The sequence below is a fragment of the Indicator indicator genome, chromosome 1, assembly GCF_027791375.1.
Source record: "Indicator indicator isolate 239-I01 chromosome 1, UM_Iind_1.1, whole genome shotgun sequence".
Taxonomy (NCBI): domain Eukaryota; kingdom Metazoa; phylum Chordata; class Aves; order Piciformes; family Indicatoridae; genus Indicator; species Indicator indicator.
Genome location: NC_072010.1, coordinates 45,832,779 through 45,849,149, shown reverse-complemented (window position 1 = coordinate 45,849,149; position 16,371 = coordinate 45,832,779). Strand labels below are relative to the sequence as shown.

The following is a 16,371-nucleotide window of genomic DNA, read 5'->3' as shown; positions in this document are numbered from 1 at the left end:
CTCGAGAAGTAAAAAAACTATACCTCCACCCACACCCAGCACGGATCCCACCCGGTGCCAAGGCAGGACGCGTGACCCCAAGGCGCGGGAACATCTCTCCTGTCGCATGAGAGAAAAGCGCATGCTCCTTCTGCGGAAGCTAATAAAGGCAAGGTCGCTGGCCCCGCCTCGCTCTGCTGTTCCTCGGAGCCAATCAGGGAGGCGAGCGTTGCGTGGCGGAAGTTGGGTCTAGGTGGTGCGCGGTGCTATGGCTGCACGTTCTGTGGTGGTACTGGCGCGGGCGCTTGAGGCGCTGGGTGAGAGGGCAGGGAAGGCATCCTGGTGTAGGGATGGAGGGGATCTCTGGGAAATCTGGGCCGGAGCTGAGCCTACCCGGGCCTGCGGGATGGGTTTTGTAGGGAAACGCGGCCGGCCGAAGTTGTGGGCGGTCCTCGCTCCTTGAAGGCTTTGCTTGGGAGGGCGGGTGCCGCCTTGCTGCACCGCGGGCCTGGCGAAAGCTTGTGATGAGCCGACGGGGGCCTTCTTGGGCTGTCCGCCTGGATATATATAGCAGCAAAGCTTTAGGGGAAGCAGCAGTTTTGTGGTCCTGGTGCCAGAGGGCAGCCTTAGGCATGCTTGGCTTCCTGGTTAGCCCCGGGACTTGGTGCGGGCTGGGGAAATTGGGGCCGTGAAACCGCAATGGTATAGACTCAGCCTGGAGCTCTGAGGCCTATGGAGTCGCTTTTATTAGGTTTGGAACGGTGATCAGGGTATATTAGTGCATACTAACAGAGGAGAGACTCCCTTATAAGACAGCTTTGCTTTTAAAGTAAATGTATGCATGAAGACCTGGGAATTCTTCAGAACGAAATGAGATGGATCACTGTAATACTTCAACGATTTGCTTCTGATCACTACTGCTTGTGTTTTTCAGATGTTGGTGGTGCAGCAGATAAGATTAATTTAATACCTCAAGACTTCTTTGCAGAACTGGTAAGCAGAATAATAAAGGGAACGTGGAAGGGCTGCTGGCACTTTGATTTTAGGAAACCTTTGTGTTTAAGCTTTTCTGGTTTTTTTTTATGTTGCAAAGGGAAACTTAGATATGTAGTAGCTTGGATTTACATGACTCATAAAATAGACTAGTTCTGCTAAGAGTAATGGGCTTAGTTTAATTTTGTTTTGGTTACAAAATTGTATTTCTGCCCTTCAAGCTACTTTTTCTGAAAAATAGTTTGCTTGCTATAGTGTGCACTCGAACAGGATGGCTCTACAGATAGGATGAAAATGGTGTATTAGCTAGTGAGGTCACAATTACATTTATTTGCTCTTTTTGGGTTTGATATAATTTTATCGTTTCAATTATTTTGTTCCTCACTTTGCATTGAAAGCACTTTTCTGTTGTCCATTTTTGCAACCTTTTATTGTTGTTTTGTAGTGTCCAAGTATACAAATTAACTTTGTCTCTTATATTAAATGTTCACTAAGGATGTTTTCAACCTTAATTTCTTTACAGTGTGAACAAATAATTCAACATCTGAACCATAAGATTCCAGGTGTAAATACAGCAGAGCTGTGTCAGGTAAATTTGGATACTAGCAGGTACAAGCAAGTGTATTAACTATATATGCTGTAAAGGATAAAATCTCAAGTTTGGTGGTTTTGGTGTGTATGTATGTGTGTGTTTGTGTGTATACACAAAAAGGTTTTTACTAATGCATAATTTAATATTATTTGTAATTGTTTAAACGTTGTTTCTAGAGAATTCAAACATCTGGGATTGAGCTTAATGTTGGTGACCTGTCAAAAATAGCTAACATTGTTTCCTTTCTATTTAGGTAAGCACAAAATCCTTTACTTTGCCTCATGTCTGTCTTTCTCTCTATCCCAGCTTAACAGTGGTTTTATAAAGTGACTTCAAATGTGAGTTATAAAATGAACTGATTTGGGAAAATGGCAGAAGTTTGTAACTTTTTTTACAGAAAGAAGAACTTCTTGGCTTAGTTTATTTTCTTTAAAAATGTTTAGTTATCTGTTACATGGTCTCACCTTTTGTAATTAAAAAAAAAAGAAAAGAAAAATTTCTGAGATCCTATGTAAGCTTTAGAACTGCTGGCAAAGTAAAAGAGGAAGTTAGGCTGAGTTACAAAACTAAAACAGTTAGGCCTTTGCCTGGAAGAAGCATGTTCTAGAAACTTGCTTTGTAGAGATTGGAAACCAGCATTTGTGCCTGTTTGAAGAGCACAGAGTTTTATAATACTGAAGTACTATGTTGAAGGTATAGTATTTTTAGCTGTTGTTCTGCCATAAGTTTTTGTATTTTTGGAAAGAAGGATCTTGCTTGCTCTTTTAATACCTAGCTTCTAAACATTTTGTTAATGTTAACATTAGTATGACTGAGGGTAATACACCACTATAAATTTAACGTATTTCTACTTCTAAAATGCAAAGCCTTGGAGGACCAACTCTTTTTTTATTAGCATCTCATCTTTAAGAAGATGAGGTCTGTATAAACAAACCTAGGGTGGGAATTAGTTTTTCAGTTGTTTCTGTAGAAGAAATTTAGTGACTGTTTTCTTCTAGACTTGCTGCCTTTTCACTTAAGGGTTTATTGCATCATTTAACCAATTATATCATTACCTAGAGGTCCTTACATGCCTTTTAGTGATATTTAAATTACCTCTCCTAAACCTTTAATTAATCTGCCTAGTTTCTGAAGTAATAGTATTTCTAACTGCTCTCTGCACACATCTTTCATTGAATTATGCCTTCTTTCTATTGCAAAAGCACTCGGAGGCTGTGATTACTTTTGTTTTAATGTTTTATGTTGTGCAAGGCCAGCAAAGCTTGGTCTCTGTGTCTTATGACACATTAAAAGACAAGTCATGTTGTTTTTTGCATGTAGATACAAAAGAGGAGTAAAATACTCTGAAAAAAATAAACCAAAACCACAAGCTTCCTAATTATTGCAAAGTGCATAGATACATAAAGCAGACATGAAAAATACCCCATTTGGGGTGAAGTGAGAAATTTTATTAAATTCATAGAGCGTGAAGTTAATGTTAAGTTCTTTGGATATACCTATAGCACGGCAGCCAGACACCATCTCTCTACAGAAGAACTCATCACCACCTTGAGCAATGCAGTCAGCACACTGCCAAAACATGCAGTTCAAGTTATCCGTCATGTATGGAATGAGCAGGGCAAATCCATTAGTGAATCAGAAGATGCAAGAAACACAGCCACGGTGGGGCAGGTAACTAAACGATGAAGTGCAACTCAGTTATTAACTTTTCAGAAATGTCAGTGCTTCTTGACTGCTGAAAGCTTTAATATTACATATATTGGCAAATATCTAGCCAGGTAAAGGAGCATGTACAACAAAGGATGTTTAAATGCTCAACAGTTTCCTAGTATTATTGTTTGGGTGGTGAAGTCACATTTCATACCTTTTCAAAAATTAGTGCTTCGTAGTACTATTAGGTAGAGTGGCAGTCATTGTGGCAGACAGCTGTATTAGCTCTTTATGTAAACCTGTCTTACATGTAATTTGAATTGTTCTTCAGAGTTTATAACAACAGCACTTGATTTATTGTCTCCATTAAGCTTCAACTTTTTAAAGGTGCTTTCTGTCAGTTTTTGGCATCCTCTCTTATTTTTTCAAAGAGAAACCCCCTACATTTTAAGCTTTTTTTTTTTTTTTTTTTTTTCCCTAACAGCGGTTTAGAAGACTATGGAACTATGGAAAAAACCTTTGTCAGAGGCTTGATATTAATTCTAAAGGCTTTCTTTTTTATTCAGCAGTTCTGCCTCATAAAAAGCTGAAAATGGTAACTTACGCTTCTGAAATGTATTTGTGATGTACTCTGATTTATCTAAAATACAGTTAGGAAATGCCTTAATTTTTTTCTATTATTGATACTATAACTTCTGCACACTGAATGTGTGTTTTATGTTTCCACTTGTTTTAGAAGCTTCTGGGGGAAAACACAAAAACAACCACAACAAAAAAAAGACAAAAGCACAAATAATGCACAAGCCAGTTGAACTTTGTGGCTCTACCTCCTCTTACTAGAGCGTTAAATAGACTGTACTTGACTATTGACAGTACTTAAATAAAACATCTCACAGAGTGAAATAACTTACTAAATAGCTTATTATTTTTTCACCATTAAAAGGAAAGGCATTGGATTCACAGTAATATCTGAATCTGTATGTTGGTTTCCCATTTGGCTGTGACCTCTGGATGTCCTATATTGTCTTCAAAACACCAACAGAATGGTGATACTAGGCTGGATGTTTCTTTTAACACAGTTTCCAATTATTTTCTTCTTTGTAGTTTGTAGATCTTAAATGGAAGCTGGGAGTTGCGATGAGCTCTGACGCCTGTAGGTCTCTGAAGTATCCTTACGTTATGGTGGCACTAACAGTGGCGGATCCTTCAGGACAAATAACAGAGAAATCTTTTGAGATGACCATCCCACAGTTCAAGGTCAGTAGTCAGTGGTACTTGATTCAGTGTCTTAAAAATAATGACGTTGTGAAGGAGCAACCATATGACCTGATGCATACCTTTGCAGTGCTTATTTAGTAATTCAGTTAGTCAAAGATTAAGCATTAATTATTTCATAATATTTAGTTTTATGTCACTCATCTGAAATTGTTTCTTTAGAAGTAATTGGTCTGCTGTCCTACAAAATAAGCTAATAACTGAACACATAAGGACTTTTGGATATTTCTTGTCACCTGTCTCTCTGCCTTATTGAAAACAGATGGAATATTCTAGACCTATGGAAATGTTCCTCAGCCTCAAATTCTAAAACTTGAGTTAAGCCTAACATTTGGTAATGGTTAGGAATGGAGGTCAATGTGCTTTGTCACCACCATCTCTGAACTGCTATGCTTTTATCTGTTAACCTATGTAGCTTTGTTTAAATCTTCACAGATGTGTCAGTTTTGTTGCCATTCCAGTCTAAAGGGAAATCTGTCATTTAGAATATCATACAAGCTTATAAATAAATCCTTGGAGTTGGACTGGATGGAATTTGAGATTATTCTTAATACTTAGGTGTTGTGAAATTTTGTATTTATTCTCATTGAAACCTGTTTAATAATTTACATTTCAATTACTGTAAGAAATTAATCCTATACTTGAGAAGCTGGGAATGGAAACATTTGTGTGGTGAGTCTTCTATCAATGGGCAAACACATGCAAATAAGGCATCACCTCTGCAACTTTAGTAGTGAATATGCCCAAATGCCAAACAGACCACAGAAGAAAGAAAAAAGAAAAGCAGAAACTTCCAGTTCGAGCTGCAAATTGTAACTGGAGGAAAGAAGTAATGTGAGAAATGTGGATTGTAATTTTTGTTGAACATGTTAGTTTGAAATACAGTTCAAGCTTTTCTCAGGCAACTGAAATTTTATCTCAATTCTTGCTTTTTAGAACCTCTTCAGACAGTTCAAGGAAATGGCAGCCGTTCTTGAAACAGTGTGAAAAGAACTTTTATTTACACTGAAATATAGGACAGACTTAGATGAAGTAAATTTGTTGTTCTGCATAGGGAATGAAGTACCATTGTCCAGCAAGGTATGTATCCTTGGTCTTTTCGGTGGGTGTTTGTCAGCATCATCCCTGCACTGCTGTGAAGATCTCTTTGCTTTTGAATACTTGAAGCCAACTCTGCAGTGTTTATGAAAACATGTTCAGCATGTTTTCATCCTGGTAGACAGAAGATCAGGATGTGTATGAAGAAGCAGCGCTGTAGACTTTCTAATATCCAAGAGTAAGAAACTGCACGTTTAACTGGAGTGTGGAAAGATACCTGAAAATGTTGGCTGGCAACATACTGAGAGAAGTATAAATTCTGTGTTGACACATTTGTCTAAAAAATTGATATGCACGTAGACTCGACAATAATATTAATTATAAGGAGTATATGAAATTACACATAACAAGTATACAGTGTTCTTAAAGCGTAGCAATGTCAAGTAGTTAGTTGCAGGTATCTGCAGACCTGGCTTCCAGTCTTCTTTTAATAACTGGAAACTTGCCCTAAATTTCCCACCACTTAGGATTATAAAAACTGAGATAATGCATTAAACTCTTCTGGAGCCCTGAAATTTATTCTCTGAAATGAAGGCCAGAGTCTAATTTTAAATAGAAATAAAAAGATGAGTTTAATCAATATTTGCCTTTGCACTTAATTCAACTCTAATCTGCTGTGCTCTGATGTTTTGATCAGCAGTCTGTTATCTAATTAAATTAGAATATTGATGTAGTTACCTCACTCTAAGCTATGATCTAGAAAAATCACAAGAAATCTTGAAAATTCAGGTTGGCACATTACAGAAAGTACTACATTAAAAGCTGGGAAGATTTCTTCAATTTTATTTTATGGCAGGAGTCCACTGGACTGCGTTGCATGTGCTTGCTCTCAGAGAATGCTCTAACCAGCAAAATACCACCTTGGATTCTGAAGAATGGGGAAGCGTGCTTGCATGGTCTGTGTTTTTCCTGAGTTTTCCATAAACAAAACAAACTGTAAATACAGTGGGATGCCAAATAAACAATACTGTTGCATTTCAAGATGTGCTGCTGGTGTAGCAGAGCAAGTAAATGTGAAAAGAGACAATTCACACTAATAAGCAGACTGAAGTTTATGCTGCAGCTTCAGAATGATGGAGACAACCAGTTTTGCTGAGACAGATCTTCAAGTGATTTCGACCCCCTTGAGAGTATCTACTTTTCTAACTCTCGTTTTTTAATTAACGTTTTTAGAAGCTGTTTGAAAGTCATGCAGGTTATGCCTGCCTTTGTGTCATGAAAATGTTCAGCACATTGTTTCATACTGCAGTCCTTTCAGCAAAGAGAGATACACTCTCACTCTGGGCATGGTGCATGAAAATAGGCTTCTCAGCAACTTCCAAGTACTAAGTAAGTGCAACAGTATTGGCTTTAACAAAAGATAATAAAAATTATGGGCTGTGGCTGTTGATCTGGATGATACTGCTTTTGTGCTGCTGAAGTCTGAGATGTTTGCTTTTGTGGCTGGGGAGAGTGGACTGCTCTTACCTGGTACGTAGAAGCTTCAGGCTGCTTAACTGAAAAACATTGTCGTTTTGGCCTAGTGAATTAATCAGTTTACATCAGTAAAAGAATTCCAGAAAAAGAATACTCTTTTAATAAACCCAGAGCCTTACAAATTATCCCCTTTTGCTTTAATGTGCTTAAGTTCTTCATACAGCTGGAAGTATTTGTGCCTTCATTGAAAATGGATGAAAAAGAAAATTGAATTAATCATGTCTTGACTTGTAGAAACAACAATTTAGAAGACACTGGAAGGTAATGAGGAAACTTTCAGTTACCATTTTTGTTTGATTCATTACCAAGAGGAGAAAGCTGGTCCCCTTTGAAAAGTCTAACTTGCCTTTTGTCAAGTCAAATATTGTAGAAATGCTAAGGAATGTTTTCAAAATGTCCCTGGACTCTAGTGTTGTAACTCTGGCTGGAAGTTGTGTGGACATGTGTGATATAGTAGTTTACTGTCCTGAGAATTTCCAGAGATTTATGGACATCTAGGAGAGGTGATGAAATGTGTATGTACTCAAACTTCTGAGATTTCATCCTGATCACTATCACTTGCAAATTCTGTACTGAGTAATGGTAAAATTAAGTACTTTACTAAAGAAAAAAGAAGCCACAAAAACAAACCACCCAACCAAAAAAACCCCAAACTGAAACAAAGACAGCCACAAAAAAATCCCAACCAAACAAAAAAACAACTAACATTTGTCAGGACAGCGATATTAACATGTTCAAACAAGCTGCTGAATTGTTTGTATGTGCAGAAACTGCATCTTTTCAAAGAAAATCAAGAGTCCTTGTGTGTTCCTAATTCTGCTTGTTAATTGATACAAAATTGTATAACATGGGCTATTTTTATAAGTCCACGGTCATTAAACCTATAGGTAACAAAGATAAAGATGGTCTGTATTTTGTTTTAAGTCTACTGCATGAAAGTCTTGTTTCATAAATATTACAATGGGTAAAGTTCAGGACTGGACTATTACTAAACTTAATTCCTTATTAAATTAGGATGAAGTTCAAACATCACAGAATTAACCAGGTTGGAAAAGACCTTCAAGATGATGCATCAAGTCCAACTAATCACCCAACACCATCTAATCAACTAAACCATGGCACCAAGTGCCTCGTCCAGTATTATTTTAAACAATTCCAGTGGATGGTGACTCTACCACCTCCCTGGGCAGCCCATTCCAAAAGCAAATTACTCTTTCTGAGAAAAATTTCTTCGTAAGATGCAGCCTCAACCTTCCCTGGCACAGCTTGAGACTGTGTCCTCTTGTTCTGTCACTGGTTGCCTGGGAGAACAGACCAACCTCCACCTGGCTACAACCTCCCTTCAGGCAGTTGTAGATGGCAATAAGGTCTCCCCTGAGCCTCCTCTTCTACAGGCTAAACAACCCCAGCTCCCCCAGCTGCTCCTAGGGCTTGTCTCTGGGATGGGTCAGCAAGAAATACTTGTATCAATTACTTACAGCTACATGAAATTCTGCATTAAACCAGGGGAAGACAGGGGACAGAGGAGGTTAATGAAATTTTGCAGGAAATGTTTTTATTTCCTTAACTGTATTTAGGAGATAAAACAGTTTTTTCTGTCTTCAACATTTGTAACAGAGCAAGAGGAAGGAAGTGAGGGTGAGTGTGTGTTATACAGCAAACAAACTCAAGGAAAGGAATAATGAAGGAATCTTCTGGCAATGATTGTCATTTTCATCACGACTTTTTTTTCTTTCGCACCTTTATTTCAAATACAAGCCCACTAGCTGAAAGTTATTTTGTAGCAAAAGTGGAAAAAGGCTCATAGGAAAAGTGCACAAATGGCTGTAGTCATGATTATTCACTACTGATGTGTATATTTAGCTTCTGCACGCTTTGGCCTTGTCATGGACAAAGTAAAAGCGTATCTCTGTTCCACAAAACTGTACTTGCCTTTCTTTAACCACATTTTAAAGGTATCTAACCTTGCTGTTCACTGTGAGCATATCCCCCTTTATTTTTTACCTTTCTGTTTTCAAGATGTTGTACTCAAAAACCTAAAGATATGTTAATCTGGACCAGTTACAAACAAGGCTTAGAAAGATGATAAATTGTGGGAGAGAAAGAATGCTGTTTCTTCTTCTGTTCCCTATCATAGTTGAATCTATTTAGTACCCTCTTAACTGTGGGTATAATGAGAACTCCTTTCCAGGAGTATGTGGGTATAATTTCCACTCCTTTTCAGAGGCATGTGGGGTTTTTCTCATTAGTCCTTTAGTCTTTACGTGTACTAGAACAACACACAAAACTGGCTGAGTCATTTGATCTCCCTGCAGCACAAAGTGCCCCATCTCTGAACAACCTTTGCAAAAGGGAGGACTTAAAATTCAGCATCGTCTGTCCTATCCAGTACTCTGTTGTTGATCAGGGTAGTGCTGATTTTCCAGACAGATAGCTTTTGTTAAATGTTACATGATTTGGTTGGGCTGCTAGCTTACTGGGCATTCACTTTATTAGGAAGTTGAATCTGGCAGATCAATACATGACATGATTATCTTGACCTTGAGCTTACATGGTATGCTGGTACAGTCCTCCCTTCCTGATGCCTCAATCACCTCATAAACTGGATTTGCATGTCACTTTGCACTTCTGACCAAATGTTTACTTCTGCTTCTACTGTGCAGTGCTGTCCATACATATTCATTGAGTTCCACTCTTGCTGCTTGAGGACTTTGAGAGCATCAGGAAGCATATGTGTTATAGGGATGATGCTCAGCACTCCTCATACCCACTCCTGGATGCTTTGAAAGACTTCCTGAGTCTTGTTTCTGAGGCTTTTTTGGTGGAAAGTAGAGAAATGATACTTGAACTGAGTTACTGGAGTATGTCTGTAAATTATTTATGACTTTGTGCCATGGAGAGAGTAAGGAAGCTGAGATTGCTGATCTCTGCAGGCTAATTTTAGCCTTTCTGTGTTTCCTCTTCCCTGCGTTTTCCTCCTATGTCTAATTATGGTGTAGCTGCCTTAACTTGGGAACTGTTTCTGCTCAATATATATAGGTGCCATTAGTTTCCAAATACTCTATTATTAGAGTATACATTAAAAATATTGTTACATTTATAAATTAGAAATTGCAGTGTCAGTTTTGTACCTTAACATACTGGGATTTGGAGCAGTAGGCTTTTATATGAGTACTAAGAAAGAAAGAAAATTCTGTAACTCAATAGAATAAATTTCTGTGTTACATAGTATATCAAGAGAAAATTGTCATAGCATCAGTCACCAGGTGGCACTGTTACATATAGAACTGGTACATAGTAATCCCATTCTGACAATGAGGTGAGGACTTCTGTTCTTCCCTGTGTGGCCTCTTTCTGGAACTGCACGTATTCCTATCACCATAACTTCCATCCTAGTTTGTTCATTGTAGGGAAATAACTTCTGTGTTAATTATTAATAATTAAAGTGTAAAGATTTCCAGTGACATAACACTCAGCATTGTAATGATAACAGAATATATACCATACATACTGTATTTGCGGTAGCCTATTCTTGTTTGATGGTTTTTTCCCCTGTTCAGACATCTCCCAGAGAGATGTTTCTAGATCTGTATCTTGTTCATGGTATAAGCATTTGCATTTCTCAATCCAAGGTTTTCGTGCAGTTTAACCACTCTGAAGTCCTTCTTCCAGTTTGTTATGAAGCCTATTTTACAGTATCTTTATGCCACACAGGGGAACATGCTTCTCTGCCACTGAAAGCTGCTCTGTTACTTAACTCCCCTGTGAATTACACTGAATCTGAAAAATAATATTCTGTGTGTTCTTGGTGCTATTAAAGCTGCAAAGAATTTTCCTGTTCCCCATGAATGCCATCACTGCTGGGTCACAGGCCATTTACAGGTGTTTCTAAGAAAGGTGTTTATCTGAGAGCTTGGCCAAATTAAAGCAAGACAGACTTCCTTCCCAGAAATGCTTCTGAACTGGCAAGTACTAGATGCTGCAACCATGCATGAAACTCAAGAAGGACATCAGCATTTATATTCAAAAAGAGTAGAAGGAATGTAAGTGTGTGTCTTGCATGAATTACGGGTGTGGTGCACCATGCTGCTTCTCGCAGTTGGGAATGTAAGAAGATGAGAGATGCTCAGCAGTTGACAGAATCAAGACAACAGATGTTAGTTTACCTAGGAGAGAGTCAAGGACGATGAGAAACAGGATTAATGAAGTCCCATCTGTTCAGGGTTTGTTTTTTTGTTTGTTTGTTTGGGGTTTCTTGGCAGCTATGCTGGCACCATTCTTGGTATTTTGTTGAGACCACAAGTACCCTGTTGTTCATAGTAATCTGTACCTTCTCTTTCCAGACATACAATACTGAGTTGTGAATTTGCAATAAAATTTTATTAGCAGTACACAGTTGAATTCTTACTGGTATTTGCTTTTTTCTCTTGAACATATACAATTTGTGACCATTGAATGTGAAGTACTCTTGCCTTCCAAAGCATCTCTCCCATGTTATTTTACCATTCTACTACAGATCTGCTAATCTTTCTAACCTGTGGTTCATCATTTGTAATAATGTAATTTTTTTAATAACATCAAGATTTTCCTTTTAGTTTTGGCAATGACAAGAAATTCTATCCTAGTTTCCGTTGCTAGAAAGTTAGAGGGGACAAAGATCACAAAATGAGATAGAGATAGTGGGCATTGCAGGGAGACAAATAGACTCCAGTAGCTACAGTGCTCTCTTCTTCCTCATTTTTTTTCTCTTCTTTGTATGTTACTACAGTAATAATAACTGCAGTGTCATCAGGAAATAGCAGGGAAGTAAGTATCTCCTTTATATAAAAGCAGAAATAATTGGGAATGTGGAATTTCTTTTTGCAGAAGTTGCTCTATTTTCTGCAACAAGTAGCTTTTGTCTGAACTGCTAACAGCCACCAATCTCTGAGTTACTTCAACAACAGGGATTCTAGAAAGCTTATCTGGTATCCTTTTTGGGGGAGAGAAACCTTGAACAAAACCAAAACAACTAAAAAACCCCGATAAATTCCAAATGTTCCCACCTGGAAATAGGCTGTGACCACACATAAGGACTCTAGATTAAAACATATTTTTAAACAAAAATAATTGTTGTTTTTTACTGGATTTGAAGTCTCCCATGCCATAAAGTTGCCTGGGATCACTGTTAAATGATAAAAGTGACAAAAATAAGAATCCCTACACAATCAAATTCTTTGTTGTAGAGAAATACAATCATTCAATGCATTGTCTCTCTTAATCAGTGCTACATTAAATTGAATAAATTACATACTTAACACAGACATAAGATGTGGTGGGTCGCCTTAAGTTCTAGAGATGTTTATGAAATTTCTAGCTAGGGATTATTTTCTTATGAACTTCACTTATCCCAGTTTCAATAAATCTGTTTTGGAGTGGTTCTTATTGGCAGAACAAATAGTCTGCCATTATGATCAAAAAAGATTAGTGCCATTAGAGAAGAGAAAAAAAACCAAACCACCCAACCCCCATCAGATTATTTTTTCGTCATTTTTATTGTGTACAAATTGCAGTGTCTCCTGTTGACATGTCTCTATGTGGCTGTGAAGTCTTACTCAGAACTCTGGCATTACATTTTAAACTACAATAACCTCTGTACATCCTGCAAAACATAAAATTTTCCGTATTTCTAGTGTTTTGACACATACCAATGAGTTTCTCTAGCAGCTAAATTTTAAAGCCTTGGTAATATGCCCAATTTAGAGACCTACTTGCCAGTACTTCAATTCCATTTCTAAAGTTCGTTTGTTAGTCATCAAATATCACTGGGAAGCTTAAATTAATAAAATGTTTTCAAAAATACAATTGTCTGTGTCTCAGATTTTAGCCAAAGATGATCTGAGAATAAAATTTGACTAGTTAAAACAAATACAAATATGGTAGCGGACCTTGAAATCCCGGAGAATTAAGTATCAGCATTCTTAGAAAAGCAATAGGGTGAGAAGCAATTCCAGCTACAGAGCATACTACTGAATTAAAGTACTGTCATCCAAGATGATTTAAGGTATGCATAAATTGTGGAATTGTAAAGTCTACAGCACTCCTAATAATATTTTCTCTGCAATTAAAATTGTGGCTAGACAGCTTAAAGGGATGGATAATTGCTAGCAATTAACAGCCTGATCGTGTGAGATGCTGAGGTCTCTCCACTCCTTAAGAAATTACTGAGAACTGCAGTTGCTTACCATTTTGCAGGTTTACATCCTTTCACACTGAATATGAACTGATGATCCAGATATATCTGAAGTGGCTGCTGTGATGCTATGTGCAGAAACAGTATATATTATATCAAAGTATTATTTTAAAAAAAGCAAACCCAAAGGCATTCTTCCTTTAACAAGCAAGGAAAATATACATATGTATTTTATTTGGAAAAAAATACTTTGTTATTAACAAGCGTATCAAATCTAAAATGTTCAGAGGTGTTAGCTTGCATTTTGTTAGCTGTTTCCATGCTTGGTTACTTCAATAATATTTTAAGAGATTTTGCATCTGATGTCTATTTAGTCAGTAGAAATCAATGGCAGGTTATCAACAATTCAAAATTGTCCAACTCTTGGTATGTGGTTGGTTTTATTTCACCATCTGAGTGTGTATTTGCAGCACATGCTGTAGCAGTTATTGAGCATAGTAGTTTATGCATTTTAGATCTTCCAATATAGCTGTCACTAACACAGTTTTCTTCAAGAAGCTTGGCAAATAATTTAAAAAGGAACTGGAAAAAAATAAATAATGGTGGCATCTTGTCAGAGGCTTTGTCTGTCATGTCTCCCTGCAGGGGTGCTGCATTTACACATCTTTGCATTTGGGATGACCTGGAGAGAAACTGCTCTTTAATCATAAATAGACACATATTTTCAAAGCTCTGTGGATAAGAGCTATGGAAAGTTACTTTCTTCTCTATGCTCATGTTTCTGATTCCTATTAACTGAGATATAAGAATTACAGAATTTAAGTTAATTTGTAACTATACTGTGGAAAGAATTAGAGTATGATGATTTTTGTTACCATTATAATTTTGAACACCAGGGGAGAGATTACAAGGGGATCATGTCCAGGTCATGGCCAAAATGATACTATGCTCAAATTAAGAAAAATTAGGAATTTTTAACTTAAATGTGCACAAAATCTTACAACTGAATGAGAAAAGGGAACCAACTTCAAGAAGAAAAGTTATGTAACTAAAGGACTCAGTTTCTAATGAAACACAATTAATGAGATGGGATAAAAAAGTGGTAGGCAGATTAAAGGATGAAAAATAAATGATGAAATAAATGGATAAAGGTAATGGACAGCTAAGAGGGATTACTATGAAGAACTTACATAAGCTGAAGCGAGAAGAAAGCATGAAATATTTGGATTAACATCTGAGAATTTGATTTTGAAGGTAGTTAAAATATTAGTGGTAGCCTTTATATAGATTAATTTCATTGTGAAAGGGATTTGTGTAAAGAATTCAGTAATAATAAATTGGGTCAAAATAACACATTAAGCGAATCACCCAGTTGAAGGAGAATCTGAACAGCTTTACATAACTGACACAATTGAAGAATTTTGAATAATTTTCCACATTTTGTTCTACCTGATAAAATAATCTGGAAAAATTGAAGCGCATCCTTAGCACCTGAAAGCCCAGCTCTGTAATGTCTTCAAGTGAAGACTTGTTCTGTTTGAACAGTGTGATAATATCAATGGATTTCTGGTTGCTTAAAAGAATTTACATATCTCTTTTTTTTTTTTTTTTGTGTCACCACTGCACCTAAAACCCTAGGTGGTTGTCTGCAACCCGGTTTTGTATATAAAGATGATGCGTACGGTGTTTACAAGCGTCTGTAGCAATTCAGTATTTCGTGGCTTCCCATTTAAGATGCTTTGTTAGAGCCATTTCATGATTATACTGTCTAAAATCATTACCAGAGAATGTGTGAGAGGGTTTAGCTGCTGGTTTAGCACAAGCCCAGTATTCAGTTCACTTCCCTGGTAGTTTAAATTGGTCTTTATGCTCAAGTGACTGAATTGAAGCTTCATGCTCTGGAGGAATCATCTAACCAACCATTCCCCAAAGGAGAGAGTAGTCTTCCTGCTCTCTTCACCCCTGAGCAAGCTATTCCTGCATCATTCGTGCTGACAGCAGTGGCTGTGCAAGTGCTGTCACTTAAATTAGAGGCAGCTGACAGAACTGAACTGGCAGAAAATGAGCAGGTGACTGCAGCATTAAACCAGCACCAGTGCTGCTGCCATGGAGCAAATGGGTCTTCTGGTGGCTCCCAGTGTCATCCTGCAGTGCCAGAGCATAAAATCTCCGTGTACATTCTCAGCTAAAGGGTTAATTCTAACTATACAGAGGGACAAGACATTTTTTAGGTTATTAATCCAAAGAACATGGCCATTATTCTATCTGACCCAGCTGTAAATCTACTGCACAACTTGATTCAGATCTCCCAGTTGTAAATCTACTGTAGAAATCAGATCTTCAAGTGTGTGAAAATGGTTTGGGAAAGCAGTTCCATTCTGTCTTTAATTTGAATCACTGCAGCAAATATTAAAGCTGGTGTCCTACCTACATAAGTCTTTTTGCACTACCTGCCCTGTTCCAAGAATAGCTCATTTTGGGAAGCTGCAGGAGGAGGTGTATTTGAGGTCTTTCCAAGTCAGGGCATTTAAACTGAAAATTACAGTTTATAGATAAGCCAAAACATGTAATATGGATTATTAACCTGGGAAAAAGAAGAGCAAAATACTTTGCTCATGAAGTGGGTGTTGTTGCTTGTAATGCTATTGAAATACTGCTTATGAGGTATTTTTTGTGTCAATTCAAGGCTGTTGTGGGTTGTGACTTGCTGTGCTATGTGCCCCCTTCTCTGCCCAAATAACCTATCACGAAGCCACAAATTTCAGAGTAGCTCTTTAGCTCAAGCTAGATTTCTGTCTTGCATGGACGGTTATATTAGCTGCCGTAATAGCACGTTACCGGGTACTACCGCCGCTGTTGCCACAGATGTAAACGCAGGGACAGTCACTAAACAATGGCAATGACAAAATGGATACGGATGCTGTATGATTGGAAAAGCGTTGCCCAGCTACTTTCGCAGGTATAGGAGACTAGTTACTAACATTTACAGTAGGTGGCGGGTTGTTCGTTCACAAAAGGGATGTTATCGCGATAACAAGGGGGGGTGGTGGTGTTGGGGATGGAAGACAGACAACTAGAACCTCCAACAGGAAAGAGAAGCCTAAGGAGGAGGAAAAAAGATCAGTTTTAATTAAAC

The 16,371-nt window shown here is 37.7% G+C and overlaps 1 protein-coding gene across 2 annotated transcripts; it reads left to right on the top strand.

Moving 5' to 3' along the window:
* Positions 1 to 247: 247 nt before the first annotated feature.
* Positions 248 to 5,614, top strand: COMMD6 (COMM domain containing 6). 2 transcript variants are annotated; one of them, XM_054385288.1, is made up of 7 exons: positions 248 to 296; positions 914 to 972; positions 1,496 to 1,561; positions 1,741 to 1,817; positions 3,067 to 3,235; positions 4,319 to 4,471; positions 5,426 to 5,614. In XM_054385288.1, exons 1-7 carry the CDS (start codon positions 248 to 250, stop codon positions 5,474 to 5,476), a joined length of 624 nt encoding a protein of 207 aa, XP_054241263.1. In that variant the 3' UTR covers positions 5,477 to 5,614. The 2 variants fall into 2 exon arrangements, with proteins under 2 accessions (XP_054241263.1, XP_054241256.1); XM_054385281.1 differs by lacking the exon at positions 248 to 296 and having other exon boundaries at positions 817 to 972.
* Positions 5,615 to 16,371: the final 10,757 nt, after the last annotated feature.

Coding starts and splice junctions, on each gene's coding strand:
- COMMD6 (XM_054385281.1), top strand. CDS start 817: ATGCATGAAGACCTGGGAATTCTTCAGAACGAAATGAGATGGATCACT. Junction 973..1,495: donor AAGACTTCTTTGCAGAACTG/GTAAGCAGAATA, acceptor ATTTCTTTACAG/TGTGAACAAATAATTCAACA. Junction 1,562..1,740: donor ATACAGCAGAGCTGTGTCAG/GTAAATTTGGAT, acceptor CGTTGTTTCTAG/AGAATTCAAACATCTGGGAT.